This window comes from Meles meles, chromosome 3, assembly GCF_922984935.1.
Source record: "Meles meles chromosome 3, mMelMel3.1 paternal haplotype, whole genome shotgun sequence".
Lineage (NCBI taxonomy): Eukaryota > Metazoa > Chordata > Mammalia > Carnivora > Mustelidae > Meles > Meles meles.
This window is the reverse complement of record NC_060068.1, coordinates 104,554,470-104,580,649: the sequence shown is the minus strand read 5'-3', so window position 1 is coordinate 104,580,649 and position 26,180 is coordinate 104,554,470. Positions and strand designations below refer to the sequence as shown.

The following is a 26,180-nucleotide window of genomic DNA, read 5'->3' as shown; positions in this document are numbered from 1 at the left end:
CCTGGAGCCCTTCTCCTGCTTCCCCTCCTTGACCTTTGTTCTCCCCACTCTATCCCAGTCAGTCTCTTCACCTAGGCATGAGCCCATCTGCCTCAGCCTTGTGCCCTCTAACAGGCCCAGTGACAGCTCAGCAGGGCTTCAAGTTAAGACCCCTGAATTTCCACAGAGACAGAGCTGGCTGAAGCCCCACCACTGAGCTCCTGTCCTCCCAAAGATACCCTTTAACCCTTGGTCCTTCCCAGGAGCAAGAGGGATCTTTAAATACTTAACTCACCGTGACACCCCCCTACCCCACTTTAAACACCTGAGTGACTTGCCAGAGCTTTTAGAATGAGACCAGAAATCTTTAGTGTCTATTTTTCTACATCCTCAGCCCCTCACACCATCTCCCCTTGGGGCAGCCACACTGGCTTTCCTTAGCCCATTGAACCGGCCAAGCTTCTTTGAGCCTCAGAGGCTTGGGACATGTTACTCTCTCTACCTGGAAAGCGCTCTCCCCGAGCACCACACCTTCTCTTAGAGAGTTCACTTTACTTCTCAGTTTTTTACTTTAAAATGTCTCAAGCTTGTCAAAAAGTTGACTTGTCAGAAATAGTGTGATGAACCTGGGAATACTGTTTTTACCTAGATTAATCAATGGTTAATATTTTGCACATGTCTTTATCTCCCTCTCCACACACATACACACACTGAACTTTTTTTTTCTGAACCATTTGAGAGTGGCAGACATCATAACATTTGAAAAACTTCAGTATAGAACCCCTAACAGTGTAGCATTCACCTATAAACCATAAAAGAATGATCACGTTTGAGAAATTTAACATTAATGCAGTAATAATATATAGTCCACTGGCAGATTTTCAGAAACATTCTTGAAATGTCTTTTAACCTGTTTGGTGTTTTTGTTTGTTTGTGTCTTAAAGTAAGCTCTGCACCCAACCTGGGGCTTGAATTCATACTCTGAGCTTGTGTGCTCTACCGACTGAGCCAGCCACACCCCTGGTATTTTTTTTTTTTTTTAAATGTAGGATTCAGTCAGAGCACGAATCTCATTTGCTTGCCATATCTCTCTCATCCCCTTTATGTAGAACAGCCTCCTTACTTTGTTTTTCATGACAGACCTTTTTTAGAGTCCAAGCCGGTTGTCTTTTAAAATGTCCCACAATCTGGCCTTGCATTTTCTCACGGTGAAATTGGTTAACAGTTTTGTCAGGAACACTGCCTGTACCACAGTGTGCAGCCTCCCACTGCATTACCTGGAGGATGCTTTCATGTCTGTCTGTCCAGGTGTTGGTGATTCTCACTTTGTTCACTTGGGTAAGTGGTTTCCCTATCTCTCTATTACAAAGCTACTTTGAAATAATTGATTAATAAGTATTCCGAGTGATATTTGAGACTGTGTAGCCAATTTCCACTTTTAATATTCTAGTATTCACTGATGACTGGTTAGAAGGTGGTGATTTTCTGCCATTCCTAATACTTTTGTTTAGCTAGAATTGTCCTGCAAATCACCTGGAAATTTCTTCCAATTTAAATTCCCTGTCTTCTAATTCCCCTTTTCCTCGAGGAAGCCTGGACTGATTGAGCTCCCTAACCCCATACTAAATGAAGACTTCCCTCTCCACCCTGCTCTTTGCCCCCACGGCCCTTATCACAGTCATGATTGAATAATTGTGTACTTAACTTAATATCAGCCTCTCAGTATGGACCGTGAGCATCATAGAGACAAACTAGTTTGGACATGTTCCCAACTATAACCCCAGTATCTAGCCCAGGGTCTGGTGCACGGTCATTGCTCAGTAAATGTTGGTGGAATAAATGGACACAGAACTTCATCTCTTCTCACTCTGAAGAAAGAGAAATGAGCCTGCTACTTTCCCCTCCAACCCTGACTCTCTGTTGGATGTGATGCTGTAGAGGTCACACACTGCACCTTTGCTCTGATCTAAGCCCAAGACTAAGTCCACCTTCCTGGGGATGGGGAATCCCAGATCAGGGGAAATCAAAAGCAGGGACAGAACTTGGAAAAATTGTAAAGCATTTCGAGGCTGTGCTCACCCACTGTGATGGAATGCACAGACTGTGATTGGCTCTGGCTTGCACTCACTCTCTCGTGCTCCCTCCCTCCCTCCCTCCCTCTTCCTCTCTCCCAGCAGCTGGTCCCCTAGTGCCACATCCCTCCCTCATAGTGACCTAACTCTCTCCATGGACTTTTCCCCCCATTCATCCAGGCAGTTTGTTGAGGAACTCTGGTGTGCCAGAAGACACACAGTCACAGTCAGCATCACCTGATAGACTGTGTCTGTGTCAGGGTGTCTCCCCCCCCAAAAACAGAAATAATGTCATACTTCCAGATTCCAACAAAGCAGGGAGATAGTCACTGTGGGAAAAATCCAAGTTGTGTTGGCATTCTTTTGGGTCCTTTACAGGTTAGCATTGTTAACGATTGTCAAGCACCTCATGTTTTCCTCAGCTCTCGGAGTGTCTCAAGGTGGTAACTGGGTGCTTCAGTGAGAGGCAGGCAGGTGCTGCCCCCTGCACACAGCCACGGCAGCAGGAACACGGCCACTGGGGCTTCCCCAAGGAGGCACTGGGCTGTCTGGGTGGGCTTCAGGCATCCCCTCTGACAAATTTTCTTCATGTTACCAAAGCAGAGGTTGGGAACCGGTGGTCTAGAAAACACTACTTGCACTGGATTCGCTGTGAGAGGGAGCTTGAAGAATTAGGGAAGTGCCTCAGAAAAGGATTGCTATGTATAGAAGGTGCAGACCAGCAAGTGTGCTCAGCAGAGGCATTTTTTTCCCAAAGGACTTGCAAACATTGCATGTTTTGATCCTGTGGGCCCTCTTTTGGCGTGGGACTGGGACAGAGACACAGGGTGCTAGATCTGGGTTCCCTGGGAGAGGACAGGAGGGGAGGGGCGTGGCCTGTGCTGGTCTGGGAGGCTGTCCTCACAACCCTACTCTCTCTTCCGCAGCTCCCAGAACGGGGATGAGACCGGCACATGGCCCAACAACCAGTTTGATACGGAGATGCTGCAGGCCATGATCCTGGCCTCTGCCAGCGGTGAGTCGCTCAGCTCTGCATGTGGGGTTCGGGGTGGTCCTCGAGCGGCCAGGCCTCAAGACTGGCCGTCCACCTGCATGGCAACTCTGGATTGTTTAGCTGTTCTGAGGGGACTCCTCATTGCTGACAAAAAGCCAGAAAGAGAAAGAGCTAAGACTCCCGAGATGCCTTGAGGGGAGCTGAAAAGGAAAGATTTCTTGAGGAGGTGTAGGCAGAAGTAGTAAGAGTCCAGCTTCAGCGGGGGACAGCATAGGTCAGAGCCTCATTCTGCCACTTACGCTTTTGGGGAATTTGATCTGTTGGCTTAATCTCCCTGACCCTTCTTCAGCCCAGAAAATGGAGGCTGTGGCCTCCACGGGTTGTCATGAGGATTAAGTGAGAGCACAAAACCATGGGCCTGGCACATACAAGCCTTCCGTCCAGGCAAGTGGTCGTGAGAGAGTGCACATGGACCTGTGAGAGCCCTTCTCTTTTTGGTTGACCCCACCTATAGCTGGGTTTTCCTAGAAGGCTAACAAAGAACTTCCCATGCAATAGAGATTCTGCGGAGGGTTTTTGTCCCTGAAGAGTCAAAAAGGGTCCTGAGCTGGGGAAACAGAACAACAGAATGATATTAGTACTTAGGGGCACAGGCGTTGGAGGCAGGCCGCCCTGGATTCAAATCCTGGCACCCACGTTTAGCTGTGAGTCCTCAAGGAAGGTACTCAGCCCTGGGGGCGTCAGTTTCACTGACTATAAATCAAGCACTTTGACAGATCTTACTGCGTGTAGTGAGGGCCAAATGTCAGGCCTCAGCACAGGAATGACGGAGTAAGGGCACAACACGCAGTGGCTAAAGTTGATTAATTTTTATCCTTATTGATCCGTAGAAGGCAGATTTAGAATAACGCCTATTAATAAGGACTCATTGCAGGAACCGCAAATCCTAGGCTTCCTTGGAGGCTGTCAGAGGATGAAGGCACTGGGCTTACATGGTGGAGTGAAAGGCGTGTCCTGTAGCACGCGTGGAGGGCTGGTAGAGAACCAGGTAGAATCAGGACAGCAGTCACTGAAAGCACACCTACGTACTGTCCGGGGTGCATGCTTGGCAAGCTTGATGGGCCTCACATCAGTTAATCTTCTTACCAGCTCTGCAAGGCTGATCTGTGATTGCTTACTTATATCTGACAAATGAGAGAACTGAGAAATCCCAGGGTCCCTATTCAGAGCTGCAGACGGGTGATTCTAACACAGTCCGACTCCCAGGTTCATGCTTTTTCTTCTATAGTGACCACATCTGCCTTTAGATGCAGCCCATGTTTTCCCTCTCAGCTGAGCTGGAGCAGAGGCTGAACTCCTCTTACTGTCCTGCTTTACTCCCAGACTAGAGGTGCCAGATAAAATACAGGATGCCCCGTTAATTTTAAGTTCATGTAAACAACAAATAGTATCTTAGCATAAGTAGGCCCCCAACATTAGTATTGGGACGTACTATATAAAAAATGGCTAACTTTTTTACCTGAAGTTGAAATTTAATCAAGCACACTGCATTTTTCTGGTTAAAACTGACAAGCCTCTCCCAGATGTCTGTGGGACTGAGTGAAGTCAGGCCCGTGGTAGGTGCAGGGTTGCAGGGGTCGGAGGGAGGTGACAGGGGAGGCCAGTCTTCTGGGACAGAGTTGGCCCAGGCCTGGGGTGCTATACTCCTGGAGAGGCTCAATACTGAGTATGAAAGAGGCAGGCAGATGGGTCTGGGAGATGCCAAGTCAGGTTCTTGAGGAAAGTAAACAGGTATATTTAGCTGTTGTGGTTTTTAGCGTTAAGGCCAGGAAGCAGGCTTTTTGGCCTGAATCCAGATTTAAAAAAACAGAAATGGAATCAGTATTTATGGCCCACAACTTTCCCGGGTCACTGCAGGCTGGCTCCCCTGCCAGGGCTCCGCCCTCCTGGGCCCACACAGCGGCTGACCTGATCCCACCGTGGGCCTTGGGGAATGATCCAGAGGGTTGAAGTGGCAAGGTCAGGCCCTACTCTCACTTTCACACCTGCTTCCCTGCCCTGAAGCCCCAGAGGCTTCTGGAGTCCAGCCCAGCCAGGCACTGCTGAGGGGGAGTAAGTAAGAAGGAAAGTAAGTACACTTGGGAGGCTTTTTAAATAAACATTTGGGGGGAAGTGCGTTTTCAAGGAGGCTCTGGTTTGTGGTTCAGCTGGCCCTAGTCTAGCTTGATGAGGCCTCCCTGTCTGGAGTTGTCTCAGCCTGGGTTGGGGTGGGAAGGGCAAAGGGGGTGGGAGGTTGGGTGCCAGGAACTGGAGAGGAGGCCCATGCTGCTCCCACCTTCAGGCCTGAGCTGTTTTGTTTTGTTTTGTTTGAAGACTTTACCCTTAAGTAATCTCTACACCCAACACAGGGCTCAAACTCCCAACCCCGAGATCAGGAATCACTTGCTCCAGTGACTGAGCCAGCCAGACACCCCTTTGTTGCTGCCTTTTAAAGAATGTTTCTCTTGGGAATAGAAAAGATCTTGGTCCCTGCTCACTATGTGTGTCAGAGAAGTAGAAGGAGGGGCCATTGAAGAATTGATTCTGCAGAAGGTCAACGCCTTCTGTAGAATCTGTCCACGGTCTACCTTCTCCCCTCAGATTTATAGATGGGGAAACAGAGGCTTGAATCACGCAGGGCCTCTGCCAGGGTCACCTAGTTTTTTTAGTGGCACAGCTGACCAAAAGGAACTCCTGTGTCAGCCTTTTTGTCTTGGGCTCTGGGTTTGCACATCCTCTCCCTTCTCCTTCCAGCCCAACCTCAGTGCCCACCCCACCTGCCATGGGACCGTGGGCCAATGTCAGGCCTTTGCTTCTGGTAAGAGATGACAACAACTGGCTTTGTCATTTCCACCCCCTTGGGTGCTCCTCAGAGATCTAGGGTGCGTGCAGCATGTGGGTGGGCCTGGCCTTCAGTTACCCAGTCAAGCCCTTTGTGCCCCTCTGTTCCTGCCTCCCTTCTTCCTGTTTCTCCCCATTTATTTCCCTTTTTTGTGTGTGCCTCTGTGTGTGTGTGTGTGTGTGTGTGTGTCCACGTCCCTCACTCTCCCTCTCTGGCGCCTCTGAAGTCTTCCCTTTAGGCGCTAAATCACTCCGGAATCCTATAGCTCTTTGAAGCCGACTCTGCACCCCCTCCCCCTTCCCTCCCTTCCCAGGCTGGATGGGGGATGCTGGAGGGGAGGAGAGGGTGAACTTGGCTCCCTCCTGGAGTTACTTAGGGAAACTGCGGAAAGTCAGTGTAATGAAAGGGCTGGGGGAGGGGACCAGCCTGGAGAAAGAAGGAAGTGGGCAGCTGCTCCCTCCCACCCAACCTTTCTTTCACACACACCCTCAAAGCCCTCACGTCCTGAGATTTGGGACTTGAAATGGAGGTTGTAGAAACCTGAGCGCCCGGTGCGGGAGCGGGGAGGCAGAAAGGCTGGAGAATGGCTGGGGCTCCTCTTTTCCGTCTCTGTTCACTTCTCCTCTCCCCTCCCCCTCTAGTGCTGGTCTAGAAAATAGTTCCGGTCTGTTTCTCAATCCCTGGTTAGTGTCCCAGGATTAGTCAGCCTCTCTAGCTTTAGTCAGCCTCTCTACCCACTCCCAGGGTGGAGGGTGGAGTAAGAGGGGGAGCTCATCTGCCAGCTGGGCTGGGACTTCCCTGGGCTTTAACCCTCCCGCTGCCAGAGGAGTCCCAGAGAAGCCCTGGTAAACTCGGTCTGACGTGTGGCAGCTCCTGGTTTTCCCTGCTGGCCTGGTCAGGGGGTGTGTAGAGTAGAAGTCGCTCACAAGGTGTATGGAGGTGAGGGGGGTGCGGCCGCACCTCACGGAGCACTGAGGCCTGGCCTGGGTATTGCACAAAGCATTGTCCTATTGAGGCCTCACAAAAACCAGTGAGGTAAGTGATTCTGTGCTTCTCTACCTTCAGTGTGCATCAAAATCACTTGGAAATCTTGTTAGGGTGCGGATTCTGAGTCCCGTTTCCAACAAGCGCCCAGGGTGATGCAGAGCTGGGGCCCCCATCTGTACTTCCCTAGACCCCATTTCTTCTTGCGCCGGGTGGGAAGCTGGGCTTGAGGTGTTCTTCAGTGTCACCGAGCTCTGACACTCTGAGCCTCTGTCTGCGCCGTCCCTCCCTCCACTGTCTGCTCCCTGGTCACCTCCTTAGCCTCCTAGAACCCTGCTCAGCCCTGTCTTCTCTCCAGCTCAGCTCCCTGCAGAGGGATGAGGGAGGGACCCGCCCACACTGCTGGGGGTGTTGGGGACTCTGCCCTAGAGTGGGTGCTTAGATACACCCTGGCTTTAACCCGTGCTGGCTGCTGTGGCTTTGAGTTAGCTTCTCTGGACCTTGCCTTTCCTCATCTGTGAAGTAGGGTAAATCCCACATATCTCGATGGGTTGCTTTGTGGAAGTGAAGGCCTTTGAGCCTGCGTGCTCTCTAGCAGAGTGCCTGGCGAGGAATAGGTGTCAGCTGCTGGTACTATTCCAAACTGAATGCCTGGGAACTGTCCCCTCCCCACACAAACAACAGAACTGCTCAATACTGGCGCTGTGGGCGCTGGCCCAAGGAGAGAAGGACCAACAGGGCCTGGCTGCAGTCCCCCAGGAGCTCATGATCCAGTGTGGCCACCAGAGAAGGCTTAGGGCAAGGATTTGAGAGCTTTTAACTCAGCCTTGAGAAGAGAAACAGCCAGTATGTTTTAAGTCCTTACCACATAATAGGCACTCTTCTAGGTGCTTTGTGTAGATCATAATCTTGGTCAGTCTTAACCAAAACCTGAAAATGCCTTTTTTCTTTTTTAAGATTTTATTCATTTTTTTAAAGATTTTATTAGTTTATTTGACAGAGATCACAAGTAGGCAGAGAGGCAGGCAGAGAGAGAGGGGGGAGCAGGCTCCCCACTGAACAGAGAGCCCGATGTGGGCCTCAATCCCAAGACCCTGAGATCATGACCTGAGCTGAAGGCAGAGGCTTAGCCCACTGAGCCACCCAGGCGCCCCCAAGATTTTATTCATTTCTTAGAAAGACAGATAGCAGCAGAGGTAGTGAGAGCACGAGTAGGGGAAGAGAGGGAGAAGCAGGTTCCTCACTGAGCAGGGACCCTGATGCAGGGCTCCATCCCAGGACCCCAAAACCATGACCTGAGCCAAAGAGAGACGCCCAACCAACTGAGCCACCCAGGTGCCCTGGTGGATGCTGTCTTTAACCAGTTTCACAGATCAGAAGACTGAGGAGACATAGGGGAGTCCAGGTAGACTTGCCCCAAATCAGTAGGTAAGAGAGCTGGGCATCAGATCTAGCATGTCTCACTTTCCTCTGCCCCTTGTGAATAGAGAGGACGTTCCCGGGACTCAGCAGGATCAGGACCAGGTGCTTTGCAGGCCTTCATTAACCGGTTGTGCTCTAAGAGTGACTGTTGCAGACCGAGAGTTTAGCTCTTGACCTTCCTTTGTCTCTTGCAGAAGCCGCTGATGGGAGCTCCACCCTGGGAGGAGGTGCTGGCACCATGGGCTTAAGTGCCCGCTATGGGCCTCAGTTTACCCTGCAGCACGTGCCCGACTATCGACAGAATGTCTACATCCCGGGCAGTAACGCCACACTGACCAATGCAGCCGGCAAGCGAGATGGCAAGACTCCTGCAGGTGGCAACGGCAACAAGAAGAAGTCTGGCAAAAAGGAGAAGAAGTAATGTGGAGGCCGGGATTGGAGCCACAGGGCAGCTTCCCGCCCCAACCAGCCCAGTCTCTCCTTACTTGTTCCCAGGCCTCGGATTTTCAGGGCTCACCCCCAGGATACTGGTAGGGATCCAGGCCATGCTCCCCTTGGGAAACAGAAACAAGTGCCCAGTCAACACCCCCCTCTCTGCCCCCAAGGGATTGAATATGCAAAGGGAGTTCTTCTGGGAACCCCCATCCAATCACTTGCTGTGCCCATAGGGGTAGTGGGGTTCGTGTAGACACCATTTATCACACCTCCTTTAGTTACAGCTGAACTTTGCCATCTTCCAAATTTAATCAGGCCCATCTACCATCCCCTGCCTTCCTCCTACCCATCCCACCCCACCCCAGTCCCTCAGCATCCCCTTTTTCTCAAGTAAGGTGGTTGGGGTGTTGAGGTACCTGGTGACCTAAAAAGGCTCATAGTTCTGAAGAGTTGGAAGGGCATCATAACCTTTAGGCCTTTCCAATTCTCAGACTTCCCCCAAAGCATGGTTTGGTGCCAGTCCTTTCATCTCCTTCCAGAGCCCCAGGACCAAGCTCAAGTTTTGGGAGACATGGTCACCATTCCCATGGTACTGATGCTTGCTGGATTTAGGGAGGGCAGTTTGCTGCCATGCCTCTTCCCAAAGCCCTTGGGACCAGTCTTTTGTTCTCTTTCTCATTGTTGGGTGTTCCCACTGCATGCTGTTGACTTCCCCCTCCCCAAACAAGAGACTCTACTGCATGTTCCAAGACAGTATGGGGTGGTAAGATAAAGAAGGGAAGGGTGTGGGGATGGACAAAGCTTGACTTACTGGTTACCAGGTTCTTGTAGAAGGCTCTGTATGTCCCCAGGGTACTGGCCAGATCCCCAGTTCTAGCCATAAACCAAGTACCAGGCTGGACCCTCATGTACCACATAAAGGCAGTAAACTTTGGGCTGAGCTTTTAGCATCAGTGGATTTCGAGTGGCATTACAGTCCAGGGAAGGTTTGAGGATGTTTAGGACCAGGTCCCCTGGAGAGGTCAGAGGGCCCTCTGTGGGTGCTGGGTACCCCAGAGTTACCACTGTTAGAAGAGTCACTATGGCCCCAGCAGCAAGGGAGGGTCAGCTGGGCCATTCTTGGTCCTTGGGTTGGGGAGGCATGGAGCTAGAGCTGGGACCAAGTGGACAGGAAGTCTCAGCCCCGGATCAGAGCTTCTCCACAGGGCCTCTGCACTCCCCAAGCCTCTGTTCCTTCATTTTGCCAGGTGCCATTTCTTTTCTGTGAAGGCCACTGCCCAGGCGCCACCCCCCCCCACTCTGCCCTCTAGTGGCCAGAGCCTGGTTAAAGTCTCCCAGTGCCTCCTTGTGCATAGACCTTTCTCTGCCCACCCCCATCTGCCCCCCGAGTCCCGTCCCTCCAGCGGGGCTGTGCAAGAACCCCACCCTAGCCCTAACAGTAGTTGTAGAGCCCCGCTCCCCTCTTTCGGCTGGTGTAGAATAGCCAATAGTGTAGTGCGGTGTGCTTTTCCGTGGTGGCGGATGGGCGGAGGGCTCCGCGCAGCCGTCCGTCCTTGAATCTGCCTGCGGCGGCCCGTGCTGTGTTTTGTGCTGTGTCCACGCGCTGCGGCGACCCCTCCCCTGTACTGACTCCTATAAGTGCTTTTCTTCGCATAGTCACGTAGCTTCCCCACCCACTCCCTTTCCTGTGTCTCACGCAAGTTTTATACTCTAATATTTATATGGCTTTTTTTCTTTGAAAAAAAAAAAATTAAAAGGTTTCTTCTGAAAGGTTGAATGATTCTGTGTAAGGGATGGAGGCTCCGGGCATGTGTGGATGAAGCAGCGAGCTGTGTCGTGTGCTGGGAGAAGGCTGGGCTCGCAAGGCGATGATTGCGTTTGCGTCTTGGTTTTGTGTCCCTACCCGTGAGACTGTCTCTGGCTGTCAGGTGTGGCTATGTATGCTTGCAGTCCTGTTAGACAGACGTCACAGTGTACAGCTGTGATTGTATTCCATTGTGTGCAATCGGTTTCTGGGTCTGTGGCGGAGGCGGGGATTTCGGGGCACAGCCTGTCGGTGTGCAGTGTCAGTATGCTTGCGCCGTCTCCGCTACAGTTCTAGGCGCCAGTCTCCAGGCAGAAGAGGACACTTCAGGGCGGGGGCTGGGGTGGGAGTGCGTTGGAGCCGGCTGGAAATCTGGTGGTGGTGGTGGATGTTTCCTTAGTTCCGCCTCTTCCCTGCTGAAATGAATACCCCCGAGTGCCCTGGGTGGGTGGGGGGGCTTCTCCGGAGGAGGGGGGATGCCCCTTTGCCCATTCCCCTCCACGCCCGCTACCTAGTGAGTTTGGGAACACTGTGGAATTGGGAGGGCATGCTGGAGGCGGTTCTCTAGAGGCCCAGTCTATAATAGGCTGGGCCTCAGTTTACCTATTTGGAATTCACCTTCCCACTCACCGCAGCAAAACCAAGGAAATTGGAAGGTTCATCCCTGTTGCTGGGGAGGCAGCAATGGTGTCGGGATTGAAAAGTGTGCAGGAAATGAGATTGCCCGAAGACGCAGATCATCCTCCCCCCCCACCCCCGCTTTTCCTTTCACTCTTCAGTTGGTAGTCCTCCCCTCCCTTCCTCCTCTGCCTGCTTCCTTGAAGCACAGTGGGATTCAAGGTTGCTGCAGTCAGAGGAGCTGCAGGAAGTACAGAGGAGAGAAGGCGGAGCGGAAGGAGAGAAACGCAGACCCACTGGGGTTATCTGGAGCAGAGGGCGGTGGGGTTGTGAGGGGATGCCTAACCGCAGGCTGGAAGGAGGCTGTCTCTGGGCTTCCTCTGCTCAACGGCTCTCTCAGAGCCGGGTCACATGTTCTGCCAGCTCCCGGTCTGTTGTCATGGAAACCAAGCCTTCCAACGAAGCATCTGGAGGCGACTTTCTTGCGTGGGAGGAAGGGTGGTGGTGCACGGTTTGAGATGGAAGGGTTTTGTTTCTGAGAGCCAGGCTGCAGAGGGCGGGGTGCTGACTGCCTGGGTTCTATTCCAGGCACGGCAGTAGACTGGCAGAGTCTGTGAGCAGCTGCGGTTGGTCCCCTAATTGGTATGTGCGCCTGTAAAGCTCTGAGCCAGAAACACGTGGCCTCCGGTGGGGGAGAAGGAGGAAGGCAGCCCACCCCCACATCCCCCGCCATGACGGGGAGGCAGCTGCCCAGGCTCCAGGGCTATTTAAAAGGATTTTGTTTCCAATTCTAGAGCTTGTCCAAATGGTTTTGTGGTCCTCTTCCGCCTCTGCTCTCTATTCTGGGTCCGCTCATAGCTTATGAGGTTCCTTTGTGCAGGTCACAATGTGCACATCTGAGCAAGTCCCCTGGAGCATGACCTCTGGCTTCTGACCTCTGCTGGCAGGCTCAGGTTTCTACCCCAGTGTAAGTTCCTCTAGTCTGTGGCCACCAAAAGGGGGGGGGGTGAGGGGGGTGAGGGGGTACAGTGGGAGGACAGGGATAGAAGAGGGGAGATGGGAGAATGGTTCCCTCAGTAAAAAGAGGCACAGGTATTGCAGGTATTGGGGGCATGAGGAGGCGGGGGAGCTAGAACTGAGTTCAAGAAAAGGGCCATGCCCCCAGGCAGCAATGTGGAAGGGGGATGGAGCAGAACTGGGCCCCATTTCTTTAGGTCCAGCAAATGGAAGGGCAGAAGCCCAAGCAGGGTGTTTGTCTGGCACATGTTAGCAGCACTTTTTTTTTTTAAGATTTTATTTATCTATTTGAGAGAGAACACAAGCAGGGGGAGTAGGAGAGGGAGAAGCAGGCTTCCCGCAGAGCAGAGAGCCTGATGCGGGGCTCTATCCCAGGACCTGGGATCATGACCTGTGCGGAAGGCAGTTGCTTAACAACTGACCCACCTTCAACTTTTGTCAGGTCAAACAGGGCTTTGGAAAACAGCTTAAACTCACAAAAGAGGCGGCAAGGTAGTACTGTTTCAATGCTTTATTAAACTGTTTCAATGCTTTAACAACAGTTGGAAACAAACCCAATAAACCTGGAGGTGATGACATCCCAGAAGCCCAAAAGGCAAGGGAAATAGGTTTGGTGGTTTGTTTGTTTTTTTTTATTAAATGCATCCTAGCAAAAGTAGATTAAAAAAGATAGGGTCAAAGCCCCAGATATCAGCAGGGAGGAGGAAGGAACCCAGGAAGGCAGCCTCCTCCCTACCCCCACCTTCCAGGGAAGAGCTCAAAGGAGCTGCCGTTGCCCCTTCACACACAGGCAGCTGTAGCAACCAGCACCCTGGTTCCTGGCCTGAAGGCCTCCCTGCAGGAACCCTTAGGTCACTTAAGTTCCCCCTTTGCTCCAATAACTCTCACTCTGGGTCAAGGCCTAACCGTGTCATGCTCTCTCCTTACCTGTGGTGGGAAGCTAAAAGCACAAGGAGGGCAAAGTGTCACCTTGAGCCAGAGAATCTGAGCTTCCTGGAGCCAGGGCTACTGAACAGTTTTGGCCTGCCTACTGTTCAGACGGGAGCGGGGGATGCCATGTGGCCACACTCCTGTGCTTCCTTGCCCAGTGTCCAGTTAGCATTTGCACATTTGGCTTGATAAATATATTACATTTATAAAAAAACTTTGTGGTCTCAGAGCTCCCACTATTCTTAGGCCTGGTCCAGCTCTGTCAGGGAAGAGCTTCTTCCTGCCCCAAAACTGGATAATGGGAGAGAGAATCTGCACTGGCCTCAAGGGCCCAGGAGACTTTTAGGGCTGACGTGGCAGTCCAGGATTGAGGGTTGCTCAGGATTGAGGCCTGTGGTGAGAAATCCCAGGGTCGCTGGGTCCTGCCATCAGAGCTTCTTACATTATGAAGGGGAAAGGGGGAAGGAATATTTTCTTTAAAAAAAAAAAAAAATCTCATATAAAAATAGATCCATTTGCAAAACAATTTCTCAGCCAGGAGGCTCCACCTCCCATTTCCTTGGAGACAGAGGGTGAGGTGTTGGGATGGTCACAGTACAGCCCATACTCCAGATGAGATGCACCAAAGCTCTGGGGAAGGTGTGAGGAGTGACTGTGGCTTGGTCACCTGGGGCAGGGGTAGAGAGTTCACAGAGGCAGGGTCCTCAAACATGGCAGCAGGCTGGGGATAGGTCCCACAATGTCTCTGTACCTTGCCTCCCTACAGGCCCTTGGCCATGGTGGAACAGATCAAGTGGTTCAGGTCCTTTTTGTTCTGGGACGCCTTTCCGAGGAAGGTGCGGTGAGGATGGGGTTTGCTCCCCACTTCTCTAGGCATGGCTCCCACTGTCACACCACAAGTAATAAATAACAACCAGGAGAGGGAAGAGCAGAGCAGAGGTAACAGCAATGAAAGGAGGGATAGAGCCCAAAAGTTCACAAGTCCCATGCTGTTCTCAGGTCTGGAGAAACCACAAAAGAAAAACACCCAGCAAGACTGACCCAGGTGAAAGCCCACTGGAAAAGCAGGGGCTGGAAAAGCAGGTGGGGCCTGGTCTGAGACAAGGCCTCGGTGACAGAGAGGAGACACTTGGGGTTAAGGCAGCAAACAAGGAGCCTGCTTTGGTAATACAACAGCCAGGGCTGGCTGGGTCGGGCTCAGGCCTCCCCCGGACCCCCAATGCCCTTTTCTGCTGGCCTCCAGGCAGCTGAAGCTTGTGTGATGTACAGAGAGCGGCAGGCCAGAGAAAAAGGGTCAGGATAGTGGGAGCAGCCACCGCAGAAGAATACTTCCGTCACCCTTTAGGCACAGGCTACAGGGCAAGACAGTCTGGAGCGCCCCGGGGGGCTGCTGTGGCCACAAGCCCCAGATTAGTTTGCACGGCCAACCAACTCCTTGGTTTCCTCCAGGATTGTGGAGACTCCCTCATTGTTCTTGGCCATCTTAGAAGGAACAGCAGTCATGGCGTCATCCTTCGTTAGCTCCGAGGCTAGCAAAGATGTGACTGCGCACCCGGCCTTCCTGTTGGCTGCAAAGAAAAGACATGAGAGAGCTTGTCCACAGAAAAGCCCAATTTCTAATCCCTTTCCTTCTCTGTAACAGACATTCAGCCCAAGGCCATGCAAAGGGGGGCTGCGCGATCTGGCTCAGAGTAGCTGATACTCTAAAGGAGGAGGAGCAGAGATCCAAGAACACATGGAATAGACTCTCTAGGTGCAGGCAATGTAAATGCAGGGTGCAAGCTGTGTGCTTGCTTTCCTGTGTAGGAAGCTGCATAGGTTTGAGTATACTGAGACAGACACATGTGGTTCAAGTTTGTGTAAAATTTAAGGCGAAATCAAGTACTCAAAATGGGTTTACTCATCACTGGGTTGCTGAAATTAAACAGACCCAGGCTTGGTAGAGAGTATTATTTTTGTTTTCTTGGCAGTTTTCCAGGAATCTCCTAGGCCCAAACTATTTGGAGTGAACCCTGGGGAGGGCTGTCCCAAGCAGAGGAAGGCCTTCTTCAGGCTGCCTGGGGCGACTCCTGCAGCGAGGAGCAGAGCAGCAGCCATGCAGTGACCCCGCATGCATGTCAGGCTCCCAGATGTCCCACCAGCCCTCCATCCCTCTCCCCACGCCCACATGCCTAGCTCTTTCCCACCTCTTCAATGACCCTATGAGGTATGTATGTGGCTGTGAGGGTGGGTGGGTCAGGAAAGGTATGTCAGGGAAGGCAGAGCTAGGGTCAAAGACGGGCCCCTACAAAGAAATCTCAGCCCAGTGGGCTAAGGGATTGTGAAGCTCCAGCTGTCATCTTAAACAGGAAGAGAAGAACCAATCAATTCATGAGTTTCTGGTCTAACTTCTGGGAGCCACCCCTAAGACTCTCCCATTAATTTATGGGATGCAGAGTTATGGCACCAGTATCTTCAACACAAAGGCAGTTTCTTGGGACTCTGCCCAGCTCATGCTCTCTGCCTCTTCCCATGCCCTACAAACAGCACAGAGAGACCACATGTACACCAAGAGCCGCCTGCCTGGGCTGAAAGAAACCAGACGCAAAGGCCACATGTGCTAGGATTCCATTTCTATGAAATGTCTAGAAGGGGCACATCCAGGGAGACAGTAGATTCATGATGGCCAGGGACTGGAGGAATGACTGCTCATGGGGATGGGGTTTCTTTCTGGGAATTAGATATTATTCTGGAATTAGACAGTGGTGATGTTTGCAAAAACTTGTAGCTATACTAAAGACCACTGAGTATATACTTTAAAAAGGGTGAATTTTAAGCATTTGATTTATACCTCAAAAAACCCTGCTTGCTGGGTCATGGGAAAGATGAATGAAGAAAGCAGCGCCTAAGCATTAAAGAAGCAGGGACAGGTGAAAGGAGCCTAGCCCTCCCCCAGGAAGAGGGCAGGACGGGGGCAGCCTCAGGACATGCGCAGGAAGGTAAGGTCCAGAGGAGATGGTCAACAAAGCGCCCGGAACACCTGCACCTTGTTTAGACCAGCAAGCAGCTCATGGCAGGGGAGAAGCCAAACAGGGTCAGCTTCTCAGCAGGGCTGCCGGTTTCCCCAGAAGTGGGACGCAGCACCACTGTGTGCACACATCAGAGGCCACCCGCAGATCAGGGAGCACTCGGCATGCCCACAGGTTACCAATGTATGGGTCTCCTCCTCCTCCAACTCCTCCTCCCAGGGGCACAACGGATTGTCTAACAAGAGAAGGCAGAGTGAAGGCCCTGACCGACCAGCACAGGGGCTCATCATCTGGTTCCGGGGGAAGGAATGGGACCCAGACTCCAGGCCGTTCACACAAACCACTCCTTGGATTATGAACACATGCTCTGGCCTCAGTGAGTGAAAGGAGAGGAAAAGGAGCCCCCACTGGAAGATCTAGAGGTAGATGCTTCTATCAGTCTCTCCAGCCAAGTCTGGAGCCAAACCTGTGCAGTTTCCACACAGGAAAGCAAGCACATGGCTTGCACCCTGCATTTGCATTGTCTGCACCTAGAGAGTCACTTAGCTTCAGCTCTTTTCTGAAGGACTCCCTTCTCGAGGACCCTACTTCTCATGTCCAGAAAGGCAGTGGCTTGGTGTCACTTTGATGTTCTGTGCATTCAGTCTCTAGCAGTTGAGAAAATACTGCCAACTACTTGTGTGTGACTGAAGGGGTGTTGTTTAGGCTGAAAGAATTCCTGATTCCAGACCCCAGAAGAAAAAGAACACCAAATCTTCAGAGACACCTGTCCTGGGCAACATGGGAAAAGTCAGAGTGCAAGTGTGGCGTGTCTTGTGGTGTTTCTCTTTGATTTCTTCCTTTAACAGGACACCAGTTGTACGTCATCAAGTACTATTTCTACATTTTCTAGATTCCAAAAGATTTTGATGCATTACCAAAACTAAGAGTGGATGGTAGGTGGGGAGAAGACCAAAACTTAGCTTTTAAGCCTAGGGATGGCCATGATGTGGCCTAAGGTTAGAACCAGAAATGAGAAAGCTCTTAGCTGGAATTGGAAAGAGAATCAACAGAATGGAAGAATTCCGGTTTCTACTTTGTCTTCAGGGCCACAATTATACTCAACAGTTTGAACAATCCAGAGAAAGTGACTCTTCCCCTTCTTTCCCTAGCTTGGGTACTTGAGACTACTGCAAAGTAGCCACAGAAGCAGATACATAATTTGACTGTATTCGATCAGGGAAGATTATTAACTCACAAGAGAATGGTGTCATAGTCTAGTAGGGAAAAGGGAATCATCCTGAGACACTGGTCAAAGCTCTCTGAAGCCAGATTCCTAGATGTTCTAGGGTGGGCTAGGATAAAAACACCAGCAAAATCTACCAACCACATATAACACCAGTACAGATGAATCAGAAAAAGGTTAATGATTTAGAAAAAGACATTTATAAAACAGAGGCTAGAAACTGCTCCCAAAGAGGAAGTGTTCTTGTTAATAAGCTTCCTTAGGGGAGAGGAAACTAGGACAGATGGGGCAGTCATTACTGTCCTTAAGAACTCATTACTGTCTAAAGTCACCTAATTGTAATTTCCGTCCTATTTTCACAGAAGCAGAGGGAGAAGAGGTAGTGGTCTAGGAAACATTCTTCCCCTTCTATAGACAGGTAGTCATCAGAAACTCACTGGAGCAACTGTACCATGTCCAGTGCTCGCTTTGCTCGAAGGTAGGAAAGAATACCTCTGGCCTCCACAGAGGGGTCACTGTCCTGTCCATCAAAGAGGCTTAGTGGCCACAGCCCTGGACTTGGAATCACAAAGAGAGGGCCAAAGTTCCTCGCTCTAGCGTCGGCCAGCTTATAGAGCTGAGCCAGCCAGAGTTTCTCTGGGTCTTAATTGCTTTCCTCTATGCAGAGGTCAGATGCTAATCACTGGAGGTCTTCAGACACTCTCCAGACTCTAAGGTTCTCTTAGTGGAGGTGGAGCTTAGAGGGAAGGAAAGGAAGAGAAAGACCAATTTCTTCCCTTGACTTTTATCTCAGTGAGCAGATGGCCTATGTATAAGAGGCCACAATTCAGACATGGAGATAAAGTTGAGTCATTAAAACCACATGCTGACTCAATCATCAGCTTGAAATAGTAGCTGCGATACAATCACATGGATTCTTCTCTTTGACACTCAAACCATTGTTCTCCCACACCCTGCAGATCACAGCAGCTTAACATGTCACTTTTAGTGAACCAGCCCTGATAGTAACTCTCCTCTTCCAGCGCCTCAATGGTGCTTTGTATACTCTGTACTCTGTCTACACTCCCTCAGGTCTGCAGACTTTTTTTTTTTTTAAACATGCCTTTAAGTCCTATGGAAAAGGCCAGTGTCTTTGAGGCAGGGACAGCTGCTTCCCAGGGACTGAGGAGGGCTGTGAGACAGATCTGCTCGCTAGCGCTTCAGTTTTTTGGCTCGAGGCAATCGGCCATGGAGGAAGAGTCAGAGTTGGTGAAGGAAGGAGTGGACCAGCTAAGTCCAGTAGCCACTGAGGGAAACCTGCAGCCTTTACAGTGAGAATAGGGCCTTCTGAGTCCAGCCTCTTTCCTGTCTTAATTCTACTGTCACTGGTCAAAAAAAAATTGAAGCTAGAGAAGACTCAAGAGACCATTTTAGTCCAACTCATGAAGAAACTGAGTCCCCAAAACTTGTCTGAGGTACCCTAGACAGCACCAGAGTTAGACTTGACTTTGGGTCCTTTGGTCTCTACCTAGCCCGATGCTCTTCGGATTGTGGTAGAGTTTTTACATTTAAAAGTGTGAGGCTACGTCACTTCATAGCGTGTGAATGTACCACCTCAGCAGCATACCAGAGTAACCAGAAAAGTCTTCCTGGGGAGATGCTTTCAGATATGTTCATCCCTGTTCTGTGAACCTACAGCCTAGAAAGATTATATTACAGGACGGAACCAATTTAAAAAGTATGCACTTCTCTGCTTCTCTTAGTATTTCCTAGTATCTGTCTCCTATTCCTTCTTGCACTGAGAACAGCACTTTGACTAATTTAGATCTTCTGCTGAAAGGTTATGTTCAAACCAAATCCCTGCTTCCTCTGCCTATGAGTCCTGGTTCCCTACTTGGGAAGAAGCACAGAATGGGGCCTCCCCACAGAGGGGAGCCGTTGATGTCTGGCTGCCTGTGTACAGGAAACATCTAGGACTCTAGTCCAATTTCAGAGGAAGAGGCTTAAAAAGGGAATTCCCCACCAACAGTCAGATGCAGGTTGGCATTTAGCTGAGAGAGTCAACAGTGAGATGCAATATACTTTCATTTGGCTGGAAATGCCTAATGTAAGGCCACCTTGGCGGGGGGTTGAAAGCATCTCATAAGAACCTTTAAAAACTAAACAAATACTACTAGCTGCACTCTCTACCCAAACACCAATCTATAGGACTTAACGCACTATGCCAGGAAATTCTAAGTCCATCATAAGCACCTCTCCTCCCACTACAAAGCCCACCAAGAGGATGCCAGGAAATGGGGAGGACTTGTAACTAGGGATTCTCCTATTTAGGGAAGGTTCTGAAGTCACGCAGAAGAGCCGTCAGAAGGGAATCTTCTTTTGGGAATTCAGAGTACAGGCTGAGTGCTCGCTTCGGCAGCACATATACAGAGTACAGGCTGAAAAAGATAGCAACCTTTGGGACATTAAGTTTATGGGGGTTAGCATGCCTTACATGCTTGATCCAGAGGATTCCTGTCCAAGGTTATGACAGGTACTGGAAGCCCTAAAGAGGCCAAAGCAAGCTACACTATTCCTCCTTCCAATAACCTTAAAGCTCTTATCAAAGAGATCTACACAACAGCCCAGGAAGGCAACGGGAACACAGCTTTCACTCTCTCGAAAGTAGAAACCCTTCATGACTGCCTTTTCTGTTATTTCCACCCTTCAGCCCAGGAAAGAAGCCATCTCTCCTAGTCCAGAAGGGCCCTCACCAGACACAACAGTGCCCTCACCCACCCACGGGATAGTGTTGGCTATAGTACCTTTTCCTGGATCAGTCTCTTGGCCACTGTGTGCTTCCTTCTAAGGAAGCTTATCCACTGATCCTCCCCACACTAATGCCTAGATCACTTGTCTTCTTATCCCCATAATTATAGAGGCTCTGACTCAACTTAATCCACTGAAATCTTTAGATGGTTGGGAGAGGAGGCTGTGGGGAAGTCAGTGGGGAAGACAAAAAGCACTGCAGGCTAACTGCACCCAAGGAGAGGGTAATTCTCGGACAGAGACAGTTTCTTCCATTGGACTGCTCCTCTGTATTATTATATCTGAGGATAACGATGCCTAATCTCCTCTATCTTTTCTGCTTATGAAGTTGAGAGTAAGGGCTCTTGAATTTTTTTTTAGGGCTCTTGACTTTTTATTTCCTACATCTAATGCACACTTTCAGCTCAGTTTTTGTTCATACGTGCAAACACCCACCCAAATCCGTGTCCTGCACCATGGTTCACTTGTTCCAGCTTTCTGCTTCAAGAACGGAGAGAAGTGCAGTCATCATCAGCTATAACAGATCTGCTAACAGATCTAAAGACCCAGTTCTCCAAGTCCACGCTTTCTAACATGGGAAGTAGAGGACTGTACAACACCCTCGACGCAGGGACTATCGTGAGGAAGTTCCGAAACCCTCAGAACATCTTTACCTGTTCTTCAGCCCAAGGCACGCAGGACCAGGAGCAGAGAGACCTCACCCCTTCCACACGCCCAGGCTGGGCTCCATCTGCTTACTTACCCTGACGGGGTCCTCTCTTCCGTCGGAATGCTGCGCCTGTCTGCAGAGCTTCCAGAAGACTGTCCATCACACCGGTCTCATCACCCTCTGTCACAAACAAAGACCGAGATGTAAGCTCTTCAGCCTGAGCAGCATACAGTGTTAAGTCCTATGCCAACTCTATGACTGTTGCCTGGCTTACCCCTGGCCCACGGTGGCTGAGGACTCAGAGCAGACACAGGGCTAAACCTCAAGCCTCACAGCCCATTGCATCTGTTGGACAGTGGTTAAAAGAAAAGGCTTCACTGCCTACTAACCAATGTAAACCTTGGAATATTTCCTTGAAGTACATTCTTTCCCAACCCCCTGGGGACTAGCACAGAGAACTGTAGAACTGCCCAACTCTAATTCCAGTTTAAGTACAGAGACTGGGAGTATGAAATTAATATGCAACCATATCACTTGCTCTTTATCCTAAAGTGTTTCACTCTAATTCCTATAAACACATCAGGGACAGCCCAGTTCCAGTTTCAGAGCACGGCTGAGGAAAAAGAAGACACCCACCCCACAGCTGAATTTTACTTAAGTACTGCCCCTTGTGGCTGCATCTTCCAGAAGCCAGCTCAGCATGTAGGAGAAGCATCCTGGCTGGAATATAAAGAGTTAATGTAGAGTCTCTGTTCCAGCCTGGCTCTGTTTCCATGGCAACAGCTCTGGGTGGTGAAATCTGAAACTGAAATCCCAAGAAGCCTGCAGGCTGGAAGATACAGGGCTGGGCTCACTGCTCCCGGCGCCACCTGCTGGCTGAACATCACCAGTGCAGCTGACCTACATTCCGACCTCATTTGCTTGCCTTGGGGACCAGGGCCCCGGCTTGCTGCATCACCAGATAAGGGGGTGCAGCCCTCATCCTGCATCTCCGCTGGACTCCACCTTCGCCTGATGCATCCTAGACAGTACCTGGGGACAGACAGTGGCCACCAGGGGAGAATGGGGAAGGGAAAGGACACTAGGTGTGGGCTTCAACAGCATTAGTAATAGAACAAAATCTGTGGCTTCTATATAACTAGATCCCAGCAAAGTATCAAGAAAAGAAAAAAAGGGAGGCTGTTCAGCTCCTTCAGGTCACTAGTTCTACCGCAATAGGACCTGCCAAAGCAATATCCTTGGGAGCAAGAGGTGAGAGAGCAGCTCTGGGAAAAGCACACTTTGATTCTTGCCAGACTTGGCAGCCTTAGAACCCCTTTATTTTTTTTATATATAAATTCAATTAGCCCACATACAGTACATCATTAGTTTCAGAGGTAGAGTTCAGTGATTCATCAGTTGCATATAACATCCAGTGCTCATGACATCATGTGCTCTCCTTAATGCCCATCACCCAGCTACCCCACCTCCCCTGCCCTTTACTTAGATAGCTCATAGTTCCTCAGGTTCAAGAAGGGTGGCCTCAGCTCAGTGCCATGCACAATGTATGCTATATTCCTGCTACCCAGAGAAGGAACAGAGGGGGGCAGGGCATCAACAGCAGGAAGGCAGCAGAGACAGGAAACAGAAGGCCAGTAATTGAACCCATATGTTTCAACAAAGACATGCTTCTGGTAGTGAAACAGATTCTGCTAAAGAAAAGAGAGTAGCCAGCTCCCATGCCTCCTTCTCCAAAAATTCAGTCCTTTTATAACCTCGTAGGTATGCGCAGTTATGCTTGTACACAGTGTGTACGGCTGTGCGGAGGTACTGAGCACACAGTTCGTAGTGCAAATAAGCAGACAGGAGGACAAGCCACCAGTGAAAGACAGGAGCAAAGCCAGGAAAACATTTTGGGGAAAAGAATGAAAGATGTAGTAGATGGAACAAAAATGGGCCAGAAGACCATGTGGCCAGGCAGAAGAGTACACATTACAGCAATACTAAACCCATTGGGAGATGAGACATAACGCAGGAACTAGCAAAGGCGGGGTGGGGGTGGGGGCTGGGGTGAGCATGGAGCACTGGAATGTACATGCAGGGGAGCTGAGGTTCAAGTCCAGCATCAGGCTCTTGGAGGTAAAAGGCTGCCAACAATCTTTTGCCAGGAGCTGAGCTCAGACATGAGCTGTTCTCTCTGGCCTTGAGATTCTAGGCAGAGAAGCCCTGCAAATGTTCCTGTTTCAGCCCATCAACCCTTCTCCTCGCTTCTTACCTGCATTCATGTCTATGAGTTGCTCTCTCTTCTGCTGCTTCTCGAGCCGCTCCTTCTCTGCCTTCTCCTTGGCTAGTTTTGCTCGCCGCATCTTTTCCTCTGTCTCCCGCCGCTTCTGGTTTTCCTTGACTGCTTGCTGTGGAGGAAAACAAAACGAAACAGGTGGGCATGTGTGCACTTCCACATAAGTCCACCCCCCCAGGAAGCCATGTGGAAAGCGAGAAATGTCCACAAAAGATTCAGTCAGCAGTATCCCCGGCTCACCACAAACATATTCTTGAAGTTATGCAGATCTATGAAGAATTCTTCCACCGACACCTTCTTGGGGTCAAAGAGGAAGTAGTCTCCCAGCTCCTTATAGAGGGCCTCCATGTTACAGTGCATCAGCCGTAGCTTGTTATACTGCTCCTGCGCGTCCTTTACGAAGCTGTGCGGCCAGGGAGTCAAGGACCAAGGCCAGGAAGCAGACCCACTGCTCTGGCCCCGAGGAGCACGCAGAGATGCATGCTGGCATGCACAAGGATGTTCAACACAACACTGCTTGTAAGAGCAAAGGCAAGAAGCAATCGAAATATCCTGAACAGGAACGGAAAACTGTAAACCGTGGCTCACCTACAGCAGGGGGTGGCAGTAACATGGTTCTACACATGCTGCCGTGGGGTCAGGGCCGAGAGCCAGGAGGTGTAAAAAGCAACACAACACAATACAACACAACACGGTTTTTGTTTAGAATACACTCCTGAGCTGAAAATGAGGAGTCCAGTGGCAGTGGTTAGGAAGGGGCGAGAAAAGAGAATATGTGCGTGCGTGTAGTGGAGACGGGGCAGAGGGCAAGGGATCAGGGAGGAATTTTGGTGGTGTGCCTACCACAACATGAGAATGCTCTCAAGAACTATGTATATAATGAAAAGAATTTTTTTAAGAGTTTTTTTTAAAGAAGGAAAAATTCTCTACCCCCAGATCTCTCCAGCTGCCCTCCCTCTGGGAAGTCTTCCTTCCCTTCCCAGCAAGCATCCTAGGAACTCCCTCCTCTCGTAAGAAAGGATATAGTCATTTTTTCAACAAACTTGTCTTTCTCATCTGTGGCAGCTGGGAAATTCTGAACATCACGTTCCACATCAGAAATTTGTTTCTTCATCTGATCTAGGTTCTTTTGCAAATTTTCAGCAGAAACTAAAGGAGACAAAAAGAGAAAGCAAGAGTTATTCCCAGTCCCCAGACCCTCAGCTTCTGGTCGTCGGGGCGCCGCCATAGTGCGCACGGTGAGCTGCAGCTCTCAGGTCCCCTCCTCCAGTGGTTCCACACATCGTATTCTTCAGCTTTCCACTGAAACTGTAAGTTACTCGATGTCTGAATCTCCAGCCTCAAGAGGAGAAGCTTTATTTAACAGGAACCTGTGAAAGCCCCCGGGATCTTGGTCTCATTTATTTTAGAGAGAGTTTGGGTGGAAGGAGCTATACACAGCAATACAGAGGAAGGGCAGAAATCTGTTCCCATTTCTACTGAGTGCTGCTTTTTCTGTGCCTCAATCCAAGATGGTGAGGCCTGATTTTTGTCAGTCTAGTCCATGCTTTCTCAATAAAAAGAACCACTGACCTAGACTAAAAACACTTGCCTTTCTTCCAGTTTTTTTTTTAGTATTTGGTGTTTCCCTAGGAAGGGAAAGAATGCTTCCCACTTCTGCCAGATAATTCTGTTTGCTGTGGCCTAGACACCATGCCTCCACCCTCTCCCACTCCCACCTACGATAGGCAGAAGTGAGAACTACCAAGACCTACACCATGTCTTATTTCCGTCCCGATGCAGAGATTTTGGGGGCCTGGAACAGCCTTCTAGCTGTACCTCAACCTGCCCTACCTCGGCTGGCTTTCTCCACATGGGCTAGCTCATCGGGAAACTTCAGGACATCGGGATAGTCATTCTCACACAACTCGGCCAAAAAGTGCAACAATGTCATCTTCTGATCTGTGGACTTGGTGTCTCGAAGCTTGGGGAAAGAGGAGAAACGTGTTAGTCCTGACCCGCCGAAGACCCCCTGAGGCCAACAGCAGTTTGCCACATGCTGCCCACAGAGGCCAGCGGCCTTCCCCTCTCCACTCTGCTCTAACCACCTGGCTCACCTTACAGAGGAAGTTGATGTTGAAGCCGAAAGCACCAGCATTCCTGGAGCCAGCATTCATGTAGTTTCCGACAAGCAAGGTAATCTCTAGGAGGCTAGAGAAGCTCTCACTCTTTCGTAACTCCTCACACGCAGCAGTCACAGAAACGATCTCTGGTTTAATATTCTCCACTTGCTCACTAAACTGTAGCTTGAAGAGGATGGCGTTGAGGCGAGGCCGCAGGCGGGGCACCGTGCCCATCTGGTGGGGAAGACAAGCAGTTCCAGTACAGCCAACAGGGAGAGAGCAAGTCAGAAAAACATCAAGGCCTGAGCCTCGTGTGGGAGGCTGTGAGTTCCACAGCACCGAACAGAGAGGAAGATAGGTTCAAAATAGACAAGAGGCGAGAAGCAAGTGGCCCAGCTGCTCTTGGGGAGGAAAGGAGCAAGGAGTCCGAGAAGAGCTTCTTGCCACAGCCTCACTCACCACCACACCAAACTGCTCCGACTCGGCCAGATCATCATATTCATCCTTCAGCTCAGAGAGCATTTTTAACTGCTCAGGCTCTGGCATCTGCTTAATGAGGTTCTGAAAGAGAGAAGGGACGGTCTCAAAAGCGGTCAGCTTGAGCCTTTCAGTCCCCCACTCTGCCCAAGGACCACAAAGAAGAAAACATGCTGGGGCTGGGACAGCTAGTGAGATGGCAGGACTTTTGAAAACTACACCAGAAATAATCTCACAACTGGAGAGATGGACGCTGACCCAAAGCCAGCATTCTGTAAAGCGCCAGTGCTAAAGACCTCACCCTCTAAACAGAGGAGGCTGGTGCACCCAACGTGAAGAGCCAGCTCCCCAGACAACAATCTTGCTCCTTACCTGGATCATAGACTCTGTCAGAACACTCTCGTTCACCTCCAGGATGACATTCTTAATCTCCTGATAGGCCATGCGGAAGGAACCCAGAAAGATGGCTGCCAGAAAATGAGATATCAAGACATTCTTCTCAGTTTCTTCTCCCTTCC

At 50.4% G+C, this 26,180-nt stretch overlaps 2 protein-coding genes across 20 annotated transcripts in view; one reads left to right on the top strand and one right to left on the bottom strand.

Annotated features, from left to right (window-relative positions):
* The window catches only part of LOC123938945 (protocadherin gamma-C5), a 172,539-nt gene extending 163,354 nt beyond the window's left edge, over positions 1 to 9,185 (top strand). For all 17 annotated transcript variants that reach the window (XM_046000752.1, XM_046000748.1, XM_046000753.1 and 14 more), the window contains 2 exons: positions 2,978 to 3,066; positions 8,527 to 9,185. In XM_046000752.1, coding sequence (XP_045856708.1) covers positions 2,978 to 3,066; positions 8,527 to 8,753 — 316 coding nt within the window. In that variant the 3' untranslated portion in view covers positions 8,754 to 9,185. The remainder of the gene's footprint in view (positions 1 to 2,977; positions 3,067 to 8,526) is intronic.
* A 3,517-nt stretch (positions 9,186 to 12,702) lies between these two features.
* Positions 12,703 to 26,180, bottom strand: part of DIAPH1 (diaphanous related formin 1) — a 96,728-nt gene continuing 83,250 nt past the window's right edge. For 2 of the 3 annotated variants that reach the window (XM_045999122.1, XM_045999120.1), the window contains 9 exons: positions 26,035 to 26,129; positions 25,645 to 25,746; positions 25,180 to 25,419; positions 24,917 to 25,046; positions 24,108 to 24,232; positions 23,324 to 23,488; positions 23,060 to 23,195; positions 20,899 to 20,985; positions 12,703 to 14,704 (listed from right to left, as the gene is read on the bottom strand). In XM_045999122.1, the coding sequence (XP_045855078.1) occupies positions 14,547 to 14,704; positions 20,899 to 20,985; positions 23,060 to 23,195; positions 23,324 to 23,488; positions 24,108 to 24,232; positions 24,917 to 25,046; positions 25,180 to 25,419; positions 25,645 to 25,746; positions 26,035 to 26,129 (1,238 nt within the window). In that variant the 3' untranslated portion in view covers positions 12,703 to 14,546. Of the gene's footprint in view, positions 14,705 to 14,735; positions 16,380 to 20,898; positions 20,986 to 23,059; positions 23,196 to 23,323; positions 23,489 to 24,107; positions 24,233 to 24,916; positions 25,047 to 25,179; positions 25,420 to 25,644; positions 25,747 to 26,034; positions 26,130 to 26,180 lie in introns of those variants that run through there. The other variant, XM_045999121.1, reaches the window with a different exon arrangement.